The 17,494-nt window shown below is 33.8% G+C and overlaps 1 protein-coding gene across 5 annotated transcripts in view; it reads right to left on the bottom strand.

The window, feature by feature from the left end:
• METTL25 (methyltransferase like 25) overlaps window positions 1–17,494 on the bottom strand; it is a 121,604-nt gene that overhangs the window by 22,749 nt on the left and 81,361 nt on the right. For all 5 annotated transcript variants that reach the window (XR_002733331.3, XM_023220258.2, XM_023220349.2 and 2 more), the window contains exon 8: window positions 14,034–14,107. Coding sequence is in view for 4 of the 5 variants with exons in the window: in XM_023220258.2 (XP_023076026.2) it covers window positions 14,034–14,107 (74 nt within the window). In the remaining variant the exon portion in view is untranslated. The remainder of the gene's footprint in view (window positions 1–14,033; window positions 14,108–17,494) is intronic.

Below are 17,494 nucleotides of genomic sequence, written 5' to 3'. Positions count from 1 at the left end.
GTTCTTCCCAAGTCATTTACTGTTAGACTTACTGTCCAAACTCATCAGCAGTTAGGACCAGTCAGAAGTATGTTTATGATTTCCAAATGTTATACATGTTAATTAGGTTGCTTATTCATTCATTTTAAAAACATTTATTTAAATGTTGTATATGCATGATAGTGTAGTGGTTGGTACAGGTTTTGAACTAAAGACTGAAACAAGCTTGAATCCTCATTCTACCACTTATTAAACAATCTCTTTGCCTCTTCTTGATCATCAGTAGAATGGTGTTGTTAAATCTATCTCATAAGACTGAGGATAAAATAAAATATTCAATATACAGTGCATGGCTCAAGTAAAAAAGGGTATTTTTCAGAAAACAGAAATGTCAGGTATAGTAGTATTACCTCTATTAAGTATAATGAATCAGACTTTGGAACTTTTGGAAGTTAAAGGTTACTTTTGCATGATATGATACCAACTTCTACAAGTCGTGGTGTTTCATAAAGTGATCTTAAAAATAGTATCTGCTAAGTGAGTTTATGATATGGAATATAATCTGCTCTTTTGTAGGTACAAGGAAAGGGAAATATTTCATTCATTAGTGTTTAGAAAGATCTACAGTTTCAAGGATAAATATTGTGATTAAAAATTATGTATTCATTCATTTAATTTAGAAATAGGGTCTTGCTCTGTTGGCCAGGCAGGCGTGCAGTGGAATGATCATAGCTCACTGTAGCCACAAACTCCTTGGCTCAAGCAATTCTCCTGCTTCAGCTTTCTGAGTAGCTGAGACTATAGGTGTGAGCCACTGCACCTGGCTAAATACTGCAATTGTATTAGTTAAGCAACAGAAGAAAAAGAGGTAGGCCTAAGAATCTTTAAATGGAAAATAAAAGGGCAGAAAAGGATTATTCACAAAAGGAATATGGGGTGTGTTATATTTTTCAGTAGTGGCAGTCTTATTTATAAGACAGCATGCTATAAAAGAAAATTCACAAAAATCTTTACAGTTTCTTGAGAGTATCACATATGGCATTATGGTCCAATAAAGTTTTACTCTTCATATTTAATAATTTAAAATAAAAACTTATAATTTGTTTACATTGCCTCCATGTAGAAGTATTAATGTAACAACAGCTCAGCCTAGAAGAAATTTTTTTGTAACACATAGAGCCTTATGGGAACAGAAACTTCTGTCATTAAACGGACACGATAGAGAAGAATAAAAGGAGAGCAAAAATCATTCACCAAACAGAAAAGATGTCACGCTGTGTTCCTAAGATAAACTGTTTACTGTAGTTAAAAGAAAATATTAACATTTAAACATACTAATATTTCGGAGGAATTCTCCAAAATATTTTATAGTTCCATATCAATATTTGTGATATTAAAGAAAATTATGACAAAATATTTTGTTATTGTCATTTCCTTTGGAGTTGATAGGCAAATAATCACTTAAATCCCAAATGAGACCCTAGAAATCAGAAAAATTATTTTCATGATTTTCCTGTGTTTTTCAGAGTGGGCTCCACAAAACAGTGTTTAATTAAGTGTCTATATATAATTGGGAGAATAAAGATTGTATGAACAAGTAAGCATAGGTTTCAACAGAGGTAAAAGAGATTTCTTTTAATAATAATAAAGTATCACTCAGTATGTTCCAGGCATTGTTGTAAGTACTTTATAGATTTTAACTTCATTTTCAAAACACCCTTTTGAGGTAGGTACTTTTATTAACCCCAATTTACAGATGGGAAAACTTAGGCAAAAAGATATAAAATAATATGCCAAAGACCATACTGCTATGATGCAGTGGGGATACTGGGATTAGAAACCAGGCAGTAGAGGTCCTGTGCTTAGGTTCTTAATGGTGACACGCTGCCGTCTCTCACCAAACTAGTTTTAGGAGTATATCCTAAAACTATTAGGAGTCTTTAAAATATAATTATGCACTTAAGTCTTTAAGAGGAGGATACTGCATGAAGCATTCGCTTTTAAGAAATTCTTTTCTTCCTACATATTTTCACAGAATCATTGCACTTTAGGACAACAATCTGGAGAACAGTTACAGAATAATCAAAATCTGATTTATCCTCTTTCAAAAGTTTTTCTAAAATACTCTGGAGTCAGGTTCTTTGGTTCTATTACTTGAAGTAAACGAAAGGAAACAAAAAATCATTTGAGATGGGAGATGATCAACAACACAAATAAATGAAACATGTACTATTGATATATTAGATAGTAGGAAGAGCTGATGAAAAGTTCCAGGCAGAGAATGCGGCATAATCAAAGGCCCTGAGTACAGAAGTGTTTCTGGTATTTTCAAGGAACATTAAAGAAATTAGTGTATCTGGCACAGACATGAACAAAGGGAAGACGAGTAGAAATGAGGTCAGAGAAAAAATGAGGAGCCAGATGACATAAGGCTTTGCAGGTCGCAGGAAAAACATTAGCTTTACTTCTGAGGTAAACAGAAGCCACTGGAAGATTGTGAGCAGGAGCCCACTTAAAAATATCAATGGGATCACTCTAGTTATTGTGTAGAGAATAGGCTACAGTGAGCAAAAGCAGAAGCGGGAGACCAACTAGGAAGTTATTACAACAATCTGGGTGAAAGATGATGGTGGCTTGGACCACAGTGACGGTCCTGAGGATGGTGAAAAGTGATAAAAAAAAAAATTAGACATATTCTGAAGGGAGAGGTTATAAAGTTGCTGAAGGATTGAACCTAGGCAGTGAGAGAGGAGTCAAGGATGCCTTAACGATTTCTGGTCTGAGTACCTGGAAGAATATGATTGTTATTAACAGGTGAATTTGGGATTCATCAGTGTAGATGATACTTAAAGCCACCAGATGGGATGAAATCATGTATGTAGTAGGCATCCACATAAAAGAAAAAAAGTCACCTCAACAATTAGAGTTTTGAAAATGAGAAATCAGCAAGAAAACTAAAAAAAGAACAAGAGGAAAAGGTGAGTATATTGTGAGTCTTTCCCTAGCATATGAGAGGAAGAAGTGTTTCAATAAAGAGTGGAAAATTGGGTGCAATACTAACGGTAGGCAAAATAAGAAGAAGACTGAGAATGGATCATGCAATTTAACAACATAGGGTCATTCATGTTCCAGAAAAGGGTGATTTGCTGGAGTGATGGAAATAAAATCTTACTGAAATATGTTTAAGGGAAATGGGAAAGAAATTGTCAGCACTTTCAAGGAATTTTGCTGTAAAGGAAAGAACCAACATAGGACAGTGTGGTTAGAGGGGAAAATTGGGTACAAAGAGGATTTTTAGCATTTGTGCTCTTAACCACTATGATACACCATTTCATTTACTAAAACTGAAAACTGGTCATCAAAGAGCTCAGAAGGTAGCAGAGGAGTAGAAATACAATTAATTGTATTATTCAGGTTCAGTAAGAACAGTGAATCACAGCTTAAGTATTATAGGAGAACAGAAAAAGAAGAAAAGGAGAAAAGAAAGTTATCACAGAGATGTCTTCTGAACTGGATTTTTAAAAAACCCAGAATTTCACCTTCCAGAGGTCCTGGAATGAAAGGATGGCAGAAATAGGTGGGAGGGGGGAGGCGGGATGGGGGAGGGATATTCCAGGTAGAGAGAATAACTCCAAGAAAACCTACAAAGTGTAAAAATAATGGCATGGGAAATGATGAATAATCTGGCGTGCCAGGACAGTGTGCATGGACAGCTGCTCATGGTGCACAGGAAGAATGTGATGATGGATTAGGCTGGAATGAAAATTAATAACAGATTTGAAATGGCCTTGAATGCCACAATAATAGTTTAGGTTTGGGCATAAAGAATTATTAGCAAAGATTTGAAAGTTAGAAAAGTGGCATGACTATTTGGGAAAGATAAATGATGAGAAGTTAAGAACAGATTAAAAAGGGCCCCTCTGTCAGAATAAAGCATGGTCAGCATGCTAAAAAGGAATCAGTATACTTTCTTTTAATAACAGTGAATGCACTGGATCTAATTAAAATTCTACTCAAGTGAATCCAACAACACCCACATGCTTCTCCAAAAATGCAATTGTAAGAACATGGTTTACTTGTAACACTTTCCAAGGAAGCAACATTTTTGTGGGAGATTTTAGAGAAAGGTGAAGCAGAGGTATACTAAATAAATGAAAACAAACACATGCAGGACAGATTGTACCAGAATTCAGTTTCTCCATAATCACAAAATATTTAAGAAATTATTTTAACATTATTATTATTTTGTGCCTTTTGTATGCTAATACATATTGAGAGACTTAAAAGATCAACAACATAAAATTTTGCTGTAAATAGCTATCATTTAAGGGAGCTCCAAAAAATCTTCAAGTTATTTTTCAGTTTAAAAGATACCTTCTAATTTCAACTAAACCACACATTATAGATTAAATTACTATCTTTAATTTTGTGAGATAGTTTTTAAGATCTGAGTTTTCACTTTCCTATTTGATTATAGCAAAATCACAATTAAAATTAAATTAAGTAACATAATTATAGGTAGTAAAATACTATAGATTTTTTGTATAGCTGTATACATTTCTTATTATGCAAGAGAATAATAAAGTGAAAAAAGTGTAAAAATTGGGATTTTCCCTGTTTTCTTTCCAAGTGTTTTAAAAGAGATTTTTAATCCGTGAAATTCCTTCCTTGGCATTTTATTACCCTTAGAAAGTTTCTATTATAGATAAGAACTAATTATAAATACATTTCTATAAATTATTGAGTTTTAACATAAATGGGCTAAATCACAATTATAAATAATAAAGTTAAAATGTTATCCTTAAATCCCTGAAAAATATTTACTTCTAACCTTAAGCTATATAAACAATTACACTTAAAGAACTTTCAGGATAATGTTTCAATTGCTCTAAAACAGTATTATTACTGGAAGATGATTTATTTTAGCTAGCAAGAAAAATAAACAAAATGCAAAAGAAGTACTTAAGTGACCTTATTTTCTGTCTTTATTACTATTGCTGACCAGTAATTCCAATTAAGTTAACCTTGATTTACAATGCTAATACAAAGAGCCTTGCAAATCAACTCATATTAAAAATATCTCAAAGAGAATTTACCATTAAAAGTAAGAATGGGATGGTGAAAACCTTTCTGGACTATGAATTTGGTCCTGATCCTGGTTCTTTCAGGCTATATGACTTTAGACAAGCTTTTAACCACTTATTTTAATTTTTCTTATTATAATGAGGTGCCTATACTAGATACTGGGAGTATAATATGTGGCTCAACTGACTGTGGGGTATAGCCTGATAAAAGATTAATATTTTAGTGATACTAAACAAAAGCAATAAGTATTTACAAAATATCTGTAAGGCATAAAGAATGTAAATAAAACAAACTCTTGTACCCAACACCAAACTTGAGAAATACATTACTAGCATTAAATACTTTGATTTCTATATGTACTTCTCCTCTTCCCTACCTTATCACTCTGCCTAATAATCCACTGTTCCCCCCAACTCCCACAGGAAACTATGATAATGAATCTTGTGTTTACCATACTTATGTTGTTTTTGCTTGTTTACCACATATTTATACTCCTAAATTATTCAGTGTTGCTCTTTTATGAATTATGTAAGTGGAACAATTTTACAGGAGTTTTTCTGAGATTTCAGTTAAAATTATATTCACAAGATTCAATCACACTGATGCATCTAGTTGTAATTCATACACTTTCATTGTGATATATAAAATACTTCTATATACATGCATATAAAACAATTTATCCATTCTTCTATTAATGAGCTTTTTCTTTCTGGATTCTTGCTCTTATAAATATTGCTGCTATTGATCATTCTTGTAAAAGTTTCCAGAAGCATACATATAAGATTCTGTCTAATATATATACTTAGGTGTAAAACTGCTGAGACATGTATATATATTTTCCATTTTATTAGATAATGCTAACTTGTTTTCATTTCATTGATCTTCCATGGGTTTCTTTCAGTCTCGATTTTATTTATTTATGCTCTGATCTTTATTATTTCTTTCTTTAGAATTTTGGATTTGGTTTTGCTTTCCTTGTTCCTTGAGGTATACTATTAGGTCATTTATTTCAAGTTTTTCTACTTTTTTGATGTAGGTGTTTATTGCTATATACTCTGCTCTTAATATTTCTTTTGCTGAACCTCAACAGTCTGGTATGTTGTCTTCATTTTCATTTGTTTCAAGAAATTTTAAGGCCAGGCATGGTGGCTCATGCCTGTAATCCCAGCACTTTGGGAGGCCAAGGCAGGCAGATCACCTGAGGTCAGGAGTTCGAGACCAGCCTGGCCAACATAGTGAAACCCCATCTCTACTAAAAATACAAGCATTAGCTGGGCATGGTGGCGTACACCTGTAATCCCAGTTACCGGGCAGGCTGAGGCAGGAGAATAGCTTGAACCCGGGAAGAGGAGGTTGCAGTGAGTTGAGACTGTGCCACTGCACTCCAGCCTGGGCGACAGAGGGAGTCAGTTAGGTCCAGTTGTTCTACAGTGTAGTTTAACACAAAGATTCTTTGTTATATTTCTGTCTGGTTAATCGGTATATTACAAAAATTGGGGTGTTCAAGTCCCCCATTATTACTGTATTGCAATCTATCGCTCCCTTTAGATCTATTAATATTTGCTTTATATACTTTCATGCTCTGGTGCTGAGTGCATATATATTTACAATTGTTATATCCTGCTGAACTTATCTGATTATCATTATATAATGACCGTCTTTATTTCTTTTGGCTTGAAGTCTATTTTATGTGATGCAAGTACAGTTGACCCTTAAACAATACAGGGATTATGGGTGCCAACACCCTGTGCAGTAAAAAATTTGCATGTAACTGTTGACTACTCCAAAGCTTAACTACTACTAGCCTACTTTTGACTGGAAGCTTTACCGATACCATAGTCAATTAAAACATATTTGTATTTTACAGAAAGTACAAGTTTTTTGCACAAGCTGTTATAGCTGCAGCAAAGGTGTCAGGAATTTCTTTTTCTCTTTTTACAGTAGTCGTTATGCTGGATTCATTTATCTTGAAATAGTGGGCAACCACAGCTGCAGACCTCAATCTACATATCAAGCAATTCAACTTTTTCTTGTAATGTCATGACTTTTCTCTGCATATTGGGAGCACTTCCAGGATCACTAGTGGCACTTAATATGGATATCATGGTGTTGTTATTCAAGATTTATGGTAATGCCCTTAAGACAATGAAAAATAGACAAGAACTGTGAGAGATCACTTTTTATTGTGATACACAATCCATTGGAGAAACAAACTGATCACACAGAGATTTGCAACACACAGTGTTTTAAACAAATACTCGCAACACTTGAGCTCACTACAATGCCAATAAGAGGTGGCTATAAAATTATTACAGTATATAATATAGCTAATTTAATGTGGTTATGACTTAATATTTCATATTTACATTAGTTTACATTTCTCTTGACTGTGAATAGTGCCACATATGGTCTGTGTTTGTGTGCGTAAGTTTTTATATACATTCTGACTTTTATAATAGATTTGTATATATTGTATGGTAGTAAATGATAAACAATATGCATATATTTTATTCATTCAAGATAGACCTCATTTTCTTTATTTTTCGATATTTTTAGGCTACTTGGTTTGTGTGCAAGCTTACTCAATTGTCACAAGTCTCAAATATATTTTCCAATGTACTTATTAAAAAAATACTGCATATAAGTGGACCTGCACTTGGGTTTTGCTTTTCTAATTCCTGGAGGTATACTACTAGGTCGTTTATCTCAAGTTTTTCTACTTTTCTTGATGTAGGTGTTATATACTTTGCTCTTAATATTTCTTTTGCTGAATTCTAGAGTCTGGTATATTCAAATCTGTGTTGCTCAAGGGTAACTGTATAGAAATACCTGTTCTTCTTTCGTTTCCATTTGAATGGAGTATCTTTCTTTCATCTCTGTACTTTTGGTCTATGTGTGTTGTCTTTATAGGTGCAGTGAGCTTCCTGTAGGTAGCATATAATAATAGTTGGGTCTTGTTTTTTTGATCCATTTAGCTACTCTATATCTTTTAATAATTTTGTCAATTTACTTTTAATGCTATTGATAGGTAAGGAACTACTACTGCCATTTTGTTACTATAAAAAAGTTAAAAAAAACCTCTACACTTTAACTCCATCACCCCCACATTTTCACTTTTTGATGTCTGTTTACTTTCTTATGCCTCTCAACAAAGAGACTGATTAATAATCATAACAAATGTTATGATTATTATTTTTGATATATGTATTTTTGTCTTTATACCAGGGATATGAACTGCATGCATACCACATTTACAGTATTGAGTCTTCTGAATTTTTGTCTGTGTACTTACTTTTACCAATGAGTTTTATACCTTCAGCTGATTTTGTTGTTGCATGTTAGCATCCTTTTCTTTCAGATTGAAGAACTCCCTTTAGCACATCTTGTAAGACACCTCTGGTGGTAATAAATTTCTTCAGCTTCTTTTAACTGGGAAAGTATCTCCCTTTATATTTGAAAGATAGCTTTGCTGGCCACCATATTATCGGCTGACAGCTTCTTTGGCACTTTGAATGTCCTCCCAATTCCTCCTGGCCTGAATTTTCCACTGAGAAGTCTGTTGTCAGATGAATTAGAGCTGCTTTTCCCGTGCTGCTTTTTTGATCCTTCCTCTTTTACTTTTGAGATTTTGATTATTATATGTCTCAGAGTAGTCTTATTTGGGTTGAGTTCAAAAGTCTTTAACCTTCCTACATTGAAGTATTTGTATCATTTTCTGAGTCTAAAAAGTTTTCTGTATTATTTCCTCGAATAAGCTCTCTATCCTTTGCACTTTTTCAACTCCGTTTTTGAAGGCTGCTATAGTCTGAATATTTGACCCTTTCAAACCTCATGTTGAAATCTGATCCCCAATGTTGGAGGTGGGGTCTAATGGGAAAAGTTTAGGTCATAGGGGCAGATCTTTCATGAATAAATTATTGCCCTCCCGGGTTGTGGGATACTCAGTGAGTTCTTGCTCTATTAGATTCCACAAGACCTGGTTGTTAAAAAGAGCCTTGGCACCTTGCCTCTCTTTTGCTTCTTCTCTTGCCATGTGGTTTCTGCACATGCTGTCTACACTTTGCCTTCTGTCATGAATGAAAGCAGCTGAGGCCCTCTCCATAAGCCAAGGAGATGTTGGGACCATTCTTCTTGTATAGTCTGCACAACTGTGAGCCAAATAAACCTCTTCTCTTTATAAATTACTCAGCCTTAGTTATTCCTTTATAGCCGCATAGAAATGGACTAATGCCATGACTTAAATTTACTCTTTTGAGGTTATTTTCTAGGCATATTTCATTATTTTCTTTCTCTCTCTCTTTTTTTTTGGTCTCCTCTAACGGTGTATTTTCTAATAGGCTGTGTAGGCTGTAGGATAGTCTCTTTCAGCACTTTGAAGATATCACTGACTTCTGGCTTCCATTGTTTATGCTAAGAATTCAGTTGGTAGACTAATTTAGTTCCTTTGGGGGTATTCTGCTTCCCTCCTTCATTCCTCTCACCTCTGGCTGCTTTAAGAATTTTCCCTTTGTCTTTATTTTCTGCAATTTTACTCTTATGTGTCTAGAACTTGTTTTCTTTTTACTTCACCATAAGATTTGTGTACTTCCCAAATCTTAAGATTGATATCTTTTTGTCAGGATTGAAAAATTCTTACTATTGCTATTGCCCCATTCACTGTCTCATCTTCTTCTCAGACAGCAGTTAACATGTACGTGAAACCTATTCCCTGTATTCCGCATAGCTGTTAGTCTTTGTTTTCTATTCTCTAACTTTTTCTTTTTTGATGCCTCATTGTAGATATTTTGTTCTGACCTGCTTTCAGTTCATTAATTATTTTTTCAGCTGTGTCTAAAGTTCTGTTAAGATTTCTTGATTTCAATCATTTATTGAAATCCATAGATTTCTTGATTTCAATCATTTTATTTTTCAGTTCTAGAATTTTCATTTAGTTTTTTTAAGGTTTTGGTTCTCTTAAAATAAAATAAATAAAATGCATATTTTATTTCAATGTGCACATTGAGCATAGTTCTTTAAACTTTTAATTTTAAGATAATTATAAAATCACATGCAGTTGTAGGAAAGAATAAGGATTGGTGTACTCTTCATCTGGATTTCTACAATGTCTTATGACGGTAATATTCAGGATACTGATGTGGATGCAGCCAAGACACAGAACACTTCCATCACCACAAGGATCACTCATGTTGCTGTTTTACAGCCATATACACTTCCTGCCTACTCCACCCTCAGTTCCTACCTCAGCAACCACTAATATCTTGCCATTCTATACTTTTGTCATTTCAAGAATGTATATAAATAGAATCACACAGTATATAACCTTTTGGGATTGACTTCTATTCATTCAGTATAATTCTCTGGAGATTCACTCAGGTTGTCGTGTGTATCCACAATACTTTTTGTTTTATTGCTTAGTATTTCATGGTATGGATTATTACAGTTTGCTTAAATATTCACTCACTGAAGGACATCTGGGTAGTTTTCAGTTTGGGTGACCAGGAATAAAGTTGCTATAAACATTTCTGTACAGGTTTTTGTGTAAAGGTAAGTCAGCTTCTATTGATTATTAAAGGTCTTTGTTATTGCTGGGACTTCCATATTCCCATGTGATCTCCACTGATACCATGATAGGGGTTACCTTGTTACTGCTGAGTGATGGTGAAAGTCCTGACTCTCTACTAGGCCTTCCTTGACACCAACCACCCTAGTGGGGAAAATGAGGGGTGTCATATTATGGCTGGGTGGGTAGGAAGTACAGGCCTCTCACATGGTCTCTATGACACTGTGGTAGTGGCATTGTGTTAATTGTTGGATAAAAGTCCTAGTTTCCTACTCAGCCTTATCTAATACCACTCCACAAAGGGGTTATAAGGGAGTTTCATTACAGCCTGGCAAGGATGAAAGTGTAGGTTCTTTACTTGGCCTTTGTTGGCATAGGTGAGAGTAGAGTCACAGGTATTTCTGTTTTGTTTTTTTGTTTTGTTTTGCTACAGTATGGCAGTTATGCACAAAAGTTTTTCTAGGTCTGCCCGCTTCCTGGTCTTTCAGTTTTCATCTGAAATTTCTTTTTTTCCTGTGCCTATTGGTGGTTCTGGATTACCACCTTTTTCAACTCCAATCCTGGGCTATATGAAACAAAAAGAAAACCCGGGGGACTCATACTGTGTTGTTTCTTCGGTCTGGAAACCCGTAGCCAGTCTGCTCTATTCTCTTTACCTTTTGTCTTTTTGTATTCATTTTATATATAACGTTCAGGGGATTTAGTTGTATTTAGCAGGAAAAATAGAGAAAAGTACATCTATTCAATATTTCCAGAGTTGAACTCTCTCAAGTATAATTATTTTAAGTCTTTCTCTGGCTTTCCTAAAGGTATATTTCTGTTGACTGTAGTTTATCTTGGATTTTGGTCATGTTGTCTTGTTTCATCACATACCTGGTTATTTTGGATTGGTTTTGTAAGGTACTATACACACACACACACACACACACACACATATGACGTTAGTGATAATTTGAGGCTTAGATTTACATTATTTTTTCCAGAGGCAATTTATTTCCTGTAGGCAGCTAGCAGAAGCAATTTGAAATACTTGAATCACAGCTTGAGATAATTCAAAATGGGGCTTTAGTCATTTCAGGATTGTTCTAGTTCACTCTTATTCTTACTGTATGAATCTTTAGGGACCTAACTCAAAGTATGAGTGGTTTACTTGGCTTGCTCCTGAATCCTCACCAGACCATGAACTATAACTTTTGTTTCACTAGAACTGTCTTTCTGTTGAAAGCTGTGCTCACCCTCTCTGCTGATGGGTGGGCAGTTGTCTATTCCAGAACTGACAGATGCCTCTGGGGAAAGTTCAGCCATAAAGGCTGGGCTTACTTCTCTTGAAATCCCATTTCCTCTTTTATTTTTGTCCTATAATTCTTAACTACTTCAATAGGTCTCTGATGTTCTCAAACAAATTAAAAACAAATTTAAACACACACACACATGCATGTCCACACACATCTCCAGCATTGTTTTGTTTCCTCAGAAGTAAGTTAATCCTAATTATTTAGTCTGTCATTGAAAGCAGGCTTCAATCATTCTGGCTGGTTTTCACATAAGCCATCCTGACTAGAATATAAATTGCTCCCGTGTGGAAACCATTACCTATGCATCCAGAATTCTAAGGACCTAACATGTTGTCTGACACATAATAAATAATTGCTGGATTAAAAAAAAAAAGAACATTTACAAATCTTGATACCTAATTATGTGGTGTGATGATAAAAGTAGAATCAAATATCATTTCTAGACTTCTAATGTTTGATAATGGTCATGCCATTTCCAGAAATAACAGCTGTTTGACAGAAGTCAAGAGAAAGAAGAAAAGAATAGAATTGGTGGGAAGAGAACATTGGTTTTGGATGTAGCTGACCAATGTATTTGTGAGGCACTTAACTGAAGTTATTCCGATGAAAATGAGAAAGTGGATGTGGACTTCTGAAAAAGAGGTGGAAGCTAGTTACATATTTCCAGAGTCATTTGTAGTAAGAATCCTAAGAGAAAAAGGAAATATAAAGAGATAGGAGCTGCATATATAACATTAAAGAATGGCTAGATATACCTAGGGGATGGAATAATAATTAAGAAACTGTAAAGAAAGCAGATGAGTGTTCAGAGTAGAAAAATGAAACCCAGAGAATATAGAATAATGGAAGATAATGAGGAAGAGATTTTAGAGAAAAAACAATTATCGACTTGGTCAAATGTGACTGAAAGGTCAGTGGGGCTCAGGAATTGAAAGTCTTCTAATAAATACGAGCTATCTTCTGAGTATTAAAGGAAAGCAGGAATGTGAAGCCTTGGAAAGTGCTGAGATTTTAAGTGAGAAGAAAGGTTTAGAAAAGAACAGAAACAAATTTAAGAAGTCATAAAGGAAATAATAAACACATGAACAGATTTGAGGTCTTTAAAGAAGGCAGGTAGTAAATATTTGAGTTGACATGAATTTGCACAATTTTATGGCTTTTTTTTCAACAAGGTTAGCATCTTGGGGTAAATATAAGAGAAGGAACTAGTTTTCAGGAGTACATGAAAAACTCAGTTTTAGACATTTTGTTGACATGGAGAGAGAGAATGGAGACCGAGATACAGATTTGGGAGTTATCTACATAGAAATGACAGTTGAAAACAGTCTGTGTAGCTACTTGTATGTAGCAACTTCTATCGGTAAAAAGTTGATATTTTTTCTTACAGAGAAATAATAGCTAATCTAAAAATCCCTTTTATATCTTTTAATAAATGTGAATTGACTTTTGAGAAGCTGAAAATTGCCTTATTTTAATTTGTAGAATAATCCTATTATACCAAATAACTATCAGAATCTTAAAATTGTAATTAGCAAGAGAACATTCATAAAACCTGCCAGACTTACAAACGTATGCTTGAATACAACAGTTGTTGAACCAATATTATGAAAAAAATTCTCCCACCCTTCCCTTCTCTGTAAAAATAGTGCATTATTTAGGTGCAACAGGAATAAAACAAAACATATGCAGTGCTAGTATTCTACTGGCAGAGACCTCAAGGGCTATAATAGTTGCTTATGATCAATATCTGTTCTGATTAGAGTTAAGCGTTTATGCTGTACTGGATGTGAAACATTCTAAATATAACTCTTGTTCATATAATATCATCACTGAACTACTTAACATTTTAATACTTCAAAAATTCTAAAATACATTTTACATAGACTATTTTATCATTACAACAAGCTTTCAGGACAAGAAGGAATCATTAGAGCCTCCACTTTAATGATGATTAACCTAAGATACAGTTGTTGTATACTTGTTACTGACATTATGCCCATATTCAAAGTTGCTTCTACTAATAACAGTGACCCTGCATAAATTCACCTGAAGACTAAAAGTCACTTTACTTACAATATAACATAGTTATTCTTATTAAAATAAAATCCTCATACCATTTGGTGATGCCATAACAATCTTTAATAATATCCTGAAGAACAGCACGATAGAAGAGTGATTCAGTAGGCAGCTGAAAAAAATGTAGACATATATAAGCACAAGAAACAAAAAAACAGAAATAAAATAAATACCAGAATGTTGGAACCAAAGTGAATGTCAGAAACCTTTGTTGCTAAACACAGAGGATGACTTTATAATTTTTCCATTACAAGTGAAAGTGTTACCCTGAGGCTAATTCTCATTGTGAAAGTAATTCTGAGGGGGGGGGGGGGAAGAAATCATAAAAGAAACAGTAGTGAATAAGAAAGAAACGTTATAATCAATGAACAATCAGCTAATGCCCAAATGGAGTCCTTGTCAGTTAAAAATGAGAAAGACTTTCAAGACCAACCAAGTCAGCTCTGGAGCATTTAAGAGTCAGGAAGGATATGTGTGAAAAGGAAGAGAATGTAGATTTGTCTTAATGGAGGTGGAATAAAGATAATAACAGCTAGGAGTCACACCAACAAAGAAAGATACTACCCTAAGTAGAGAAATATAAAGATATGTCTGACGTCTGAAAGACAATATTGGTTACTACAGAGTTGAAAAGTAGAGCCTTAGAAAGAACAAAGCATAGGAGACTGCACTCTTGGCAATGCTTCACTTCTTGCAGAAAGAGATATGGGAGATGTCGCAAAAGTTCAAAGGTTTTTGAAAGGAACAAGGCAGTAGCTGAAGAGAAGGGCTCCAATGAAGTATGATCGTTTCAAAAGAGCAGAAGGTAAAACATTACTATTTATAAAAGAGCACTTCACTGCAGCAACAGAATTACTTGAACTAAGAAACTACAAAAGTCACCAAAACCCTATGCACATCCCCACAGATCTTGATATAGATAGTACAGGAACATCCAACACAAAATAATGTCAGCAACAACAACCCAGCTTGCATGCAGTTATTATTTTTTTTTTTAAATTAGTAAGAATAGAAGGACGTCAACAATACTGAATGCTTTTAAGAAGTCAAATAAGGTAAAACTGAAAACTGTCCAATGACTGGTAAAGTTTTAAAGATAAAATTCAGTGAAATGTATATATCCATGGAGCCACCCTTTTGTAACTTTTATTATCCTGTGGAGTCTAAAACTGTTATTTTCACATGTTTGCAACTAGAACAAATATGTTTGAATTCAGATGGAGTTTATAGCAAAATAAATTTTTCGCGCTCAGGCAGAAAACCTACTTTACTGCCCCTCTTCCTCATCTAACATTAACTTCCCATATTGTGCTGCTGAGACTACAAAAACTAAAAGTTGGGAGCTGAGGGTCAATCATTTTTCTTACATCTTCCCCTGATGGCATTGCCCTCCGAAGTCACTAGAGAAAAATCACACTTGTAGACTCTTAGAGCATTGTGAAAGAATACAGATTCTACTACTGGAAAGTAGGAATAGTGGGGATAGTGTTACAAATATCACAGTCCCCAAATAACTACTAAAATAATTCACTGAAGGTAGACTCATATACATGTTTGAGTACCCACACTAAAATTTGTAACTTTTCAAAGGCAAAATTCTTCTATAAAATCTCTTTCCAAATTTGTCACAAATGCCTTCACTTGAGGAAAAAACTATTGATTTCAAAACTTAACTTTCCTCAAACATTATACCAAAATATTTCATTTAGAATTTCTTAATCTCTGGATATATTTTCCATTTTAGATTTTCTCATCTTGAGTAACTATTTTCTACAGCACCAAAATCTCTATTTTGTCGTTTGTCCCCCACTTCCTTAAAAATCCTTTCATTTATCTCACAAAAATGCTGAAGTACATTTTCATATATTAATACCTAGTCTTACAACATTTTATTGAAATTCAAAGTCACTTCAGCAAATCTACTATTGCATGAATTGAAATATTAGTACTATAAATGGCTTACAAAGTTCTTAACTTTTTGTTTGGCTATAATAGGTAAGTTTAATTTTATATGAAACTCTTAAAATAGTTAAAATCTCTTCTTCCTCATGCCTTTGAACAAATTACATTAAATGGTATCAAGGTAACTTTGAAATAAATATGTATTTATATTATTATTAAAATCATTGTAAAATACAATACAAAAGAACATGAAGTTCATTTTAAACAAGAACATAAATAATGGAATGCACAAAAAAATAGAGCAGAACAGAATAAGTCATCATTCTCAAGTTACTCTGAGTAAGTAAGAGCTTTACAGCTGTTTCCTAAGAGAAAGGGAAGAAGTTATAAAATACCTTCAAATGTGCATTCTTGAAATAACTAAGTTGGACTATCTATCCTGGTAAATACAGATGGGTAAGGGGAAAGGGAATCAATATGTCCTGAACAGTCTGTGCCTGACTATTCCAAGAATAAACTGGATGTGGCTCAGAGTTTACTTTATTTCCCTTAAGTGATACATTAACTTAACATTTTAATGCATTTTTAAAATTGGAGGGAACACAAAGTGTATACCCTTAAAGCATGTGTATCAGACATGCATTTTACAGGTCTAGTGGAAAGAGCACTAAGTTGGAAGTCCGGGCTCTGCAATTAATTAAGGGAACTAGAACAAGCTATTAAACTTTTGCTATATATCATCTTCATGTAGGTTTAGGATAATACCCAACTGATAAGATTGAGTGTAAGAATAAGCAAATACTTGTAAAATTAAAAAACACCACACGAATGCATTGGAGTATTAGGATAAAAGCTCTTTTTCCCCGGACCCCTAGAAAACCATTAAGTTGGTATGTAGTATAGTAGTTAAGAGCTTGAATTCCAGACTCAAGAGATTCAAGTCTCTTAGTCTTTGTTACCTTACAGTCTTTTTTTGGTAAGCTCTGTGTCAAAATTAGCTATTATTTTCATGATCATAATTATTAATTATCTATAACAGCAACAACAGTTGACATTTATTGAGCACTTACTATGTGCTAGACATTGTTTTAAGCATTGTACATTTTTCATTCATTTCATCCTAACAACCCTATAGGAAGGTATTATTATTACTCCTATTTCTTCCCTATTTTACAGAAAAAGAAATTAAGCTACAGAGAAATTATGACATGTGTTCAGGTTCATTAACTAGTAAGTGGTAAAGACATGATGCAAACCAGCAGTTTGTAACTAAAGTCCCACTCACTTAAAGTTCCCAAACTCAAATGATATGCTCTAATACCAATGCCTTCAAAAGAATCAGATTTTATCAATTTTAAGATAGGCAAAGTGAATATATTAAAAATATAATTACATACAAAATGCTTAACAATGTTCCTGGCCCAGAGTAATCACTCAGTAAATGATACTTGTTATTAAAATTATTTTTTAAATTATTATTTTTAACAATTCAAATTGACACATTAATGTTCCTTGAACAAAAGCAAAATAAAGATTTGTAAACTTTAGGTTAAATTTAAAAAATTTATGAAAGGGTCCAAATACTCTTTCAAAAATC

Source organism: Piliocolobus tephrosceles, chromosome 10 (genome assembly GCF_002776525.5).
Source record: "Piliocolobus tephrosceles isolate RC106 chromosome 10, ASM277652v3, whole genome shotgun sequence".
NCBI classification, from domain to species: Eukaryota; Metazoa; Chordata; class Mammalia; order Primates; family Cercopithecidae; genus Piliocolobus; species Piliocolobus tephrosceles.
The sequence above is the reverse complement of the archived record's forward strand: the minus strand, read 5'-3'. Positions and strand labels throughout refer to the sequence as shown.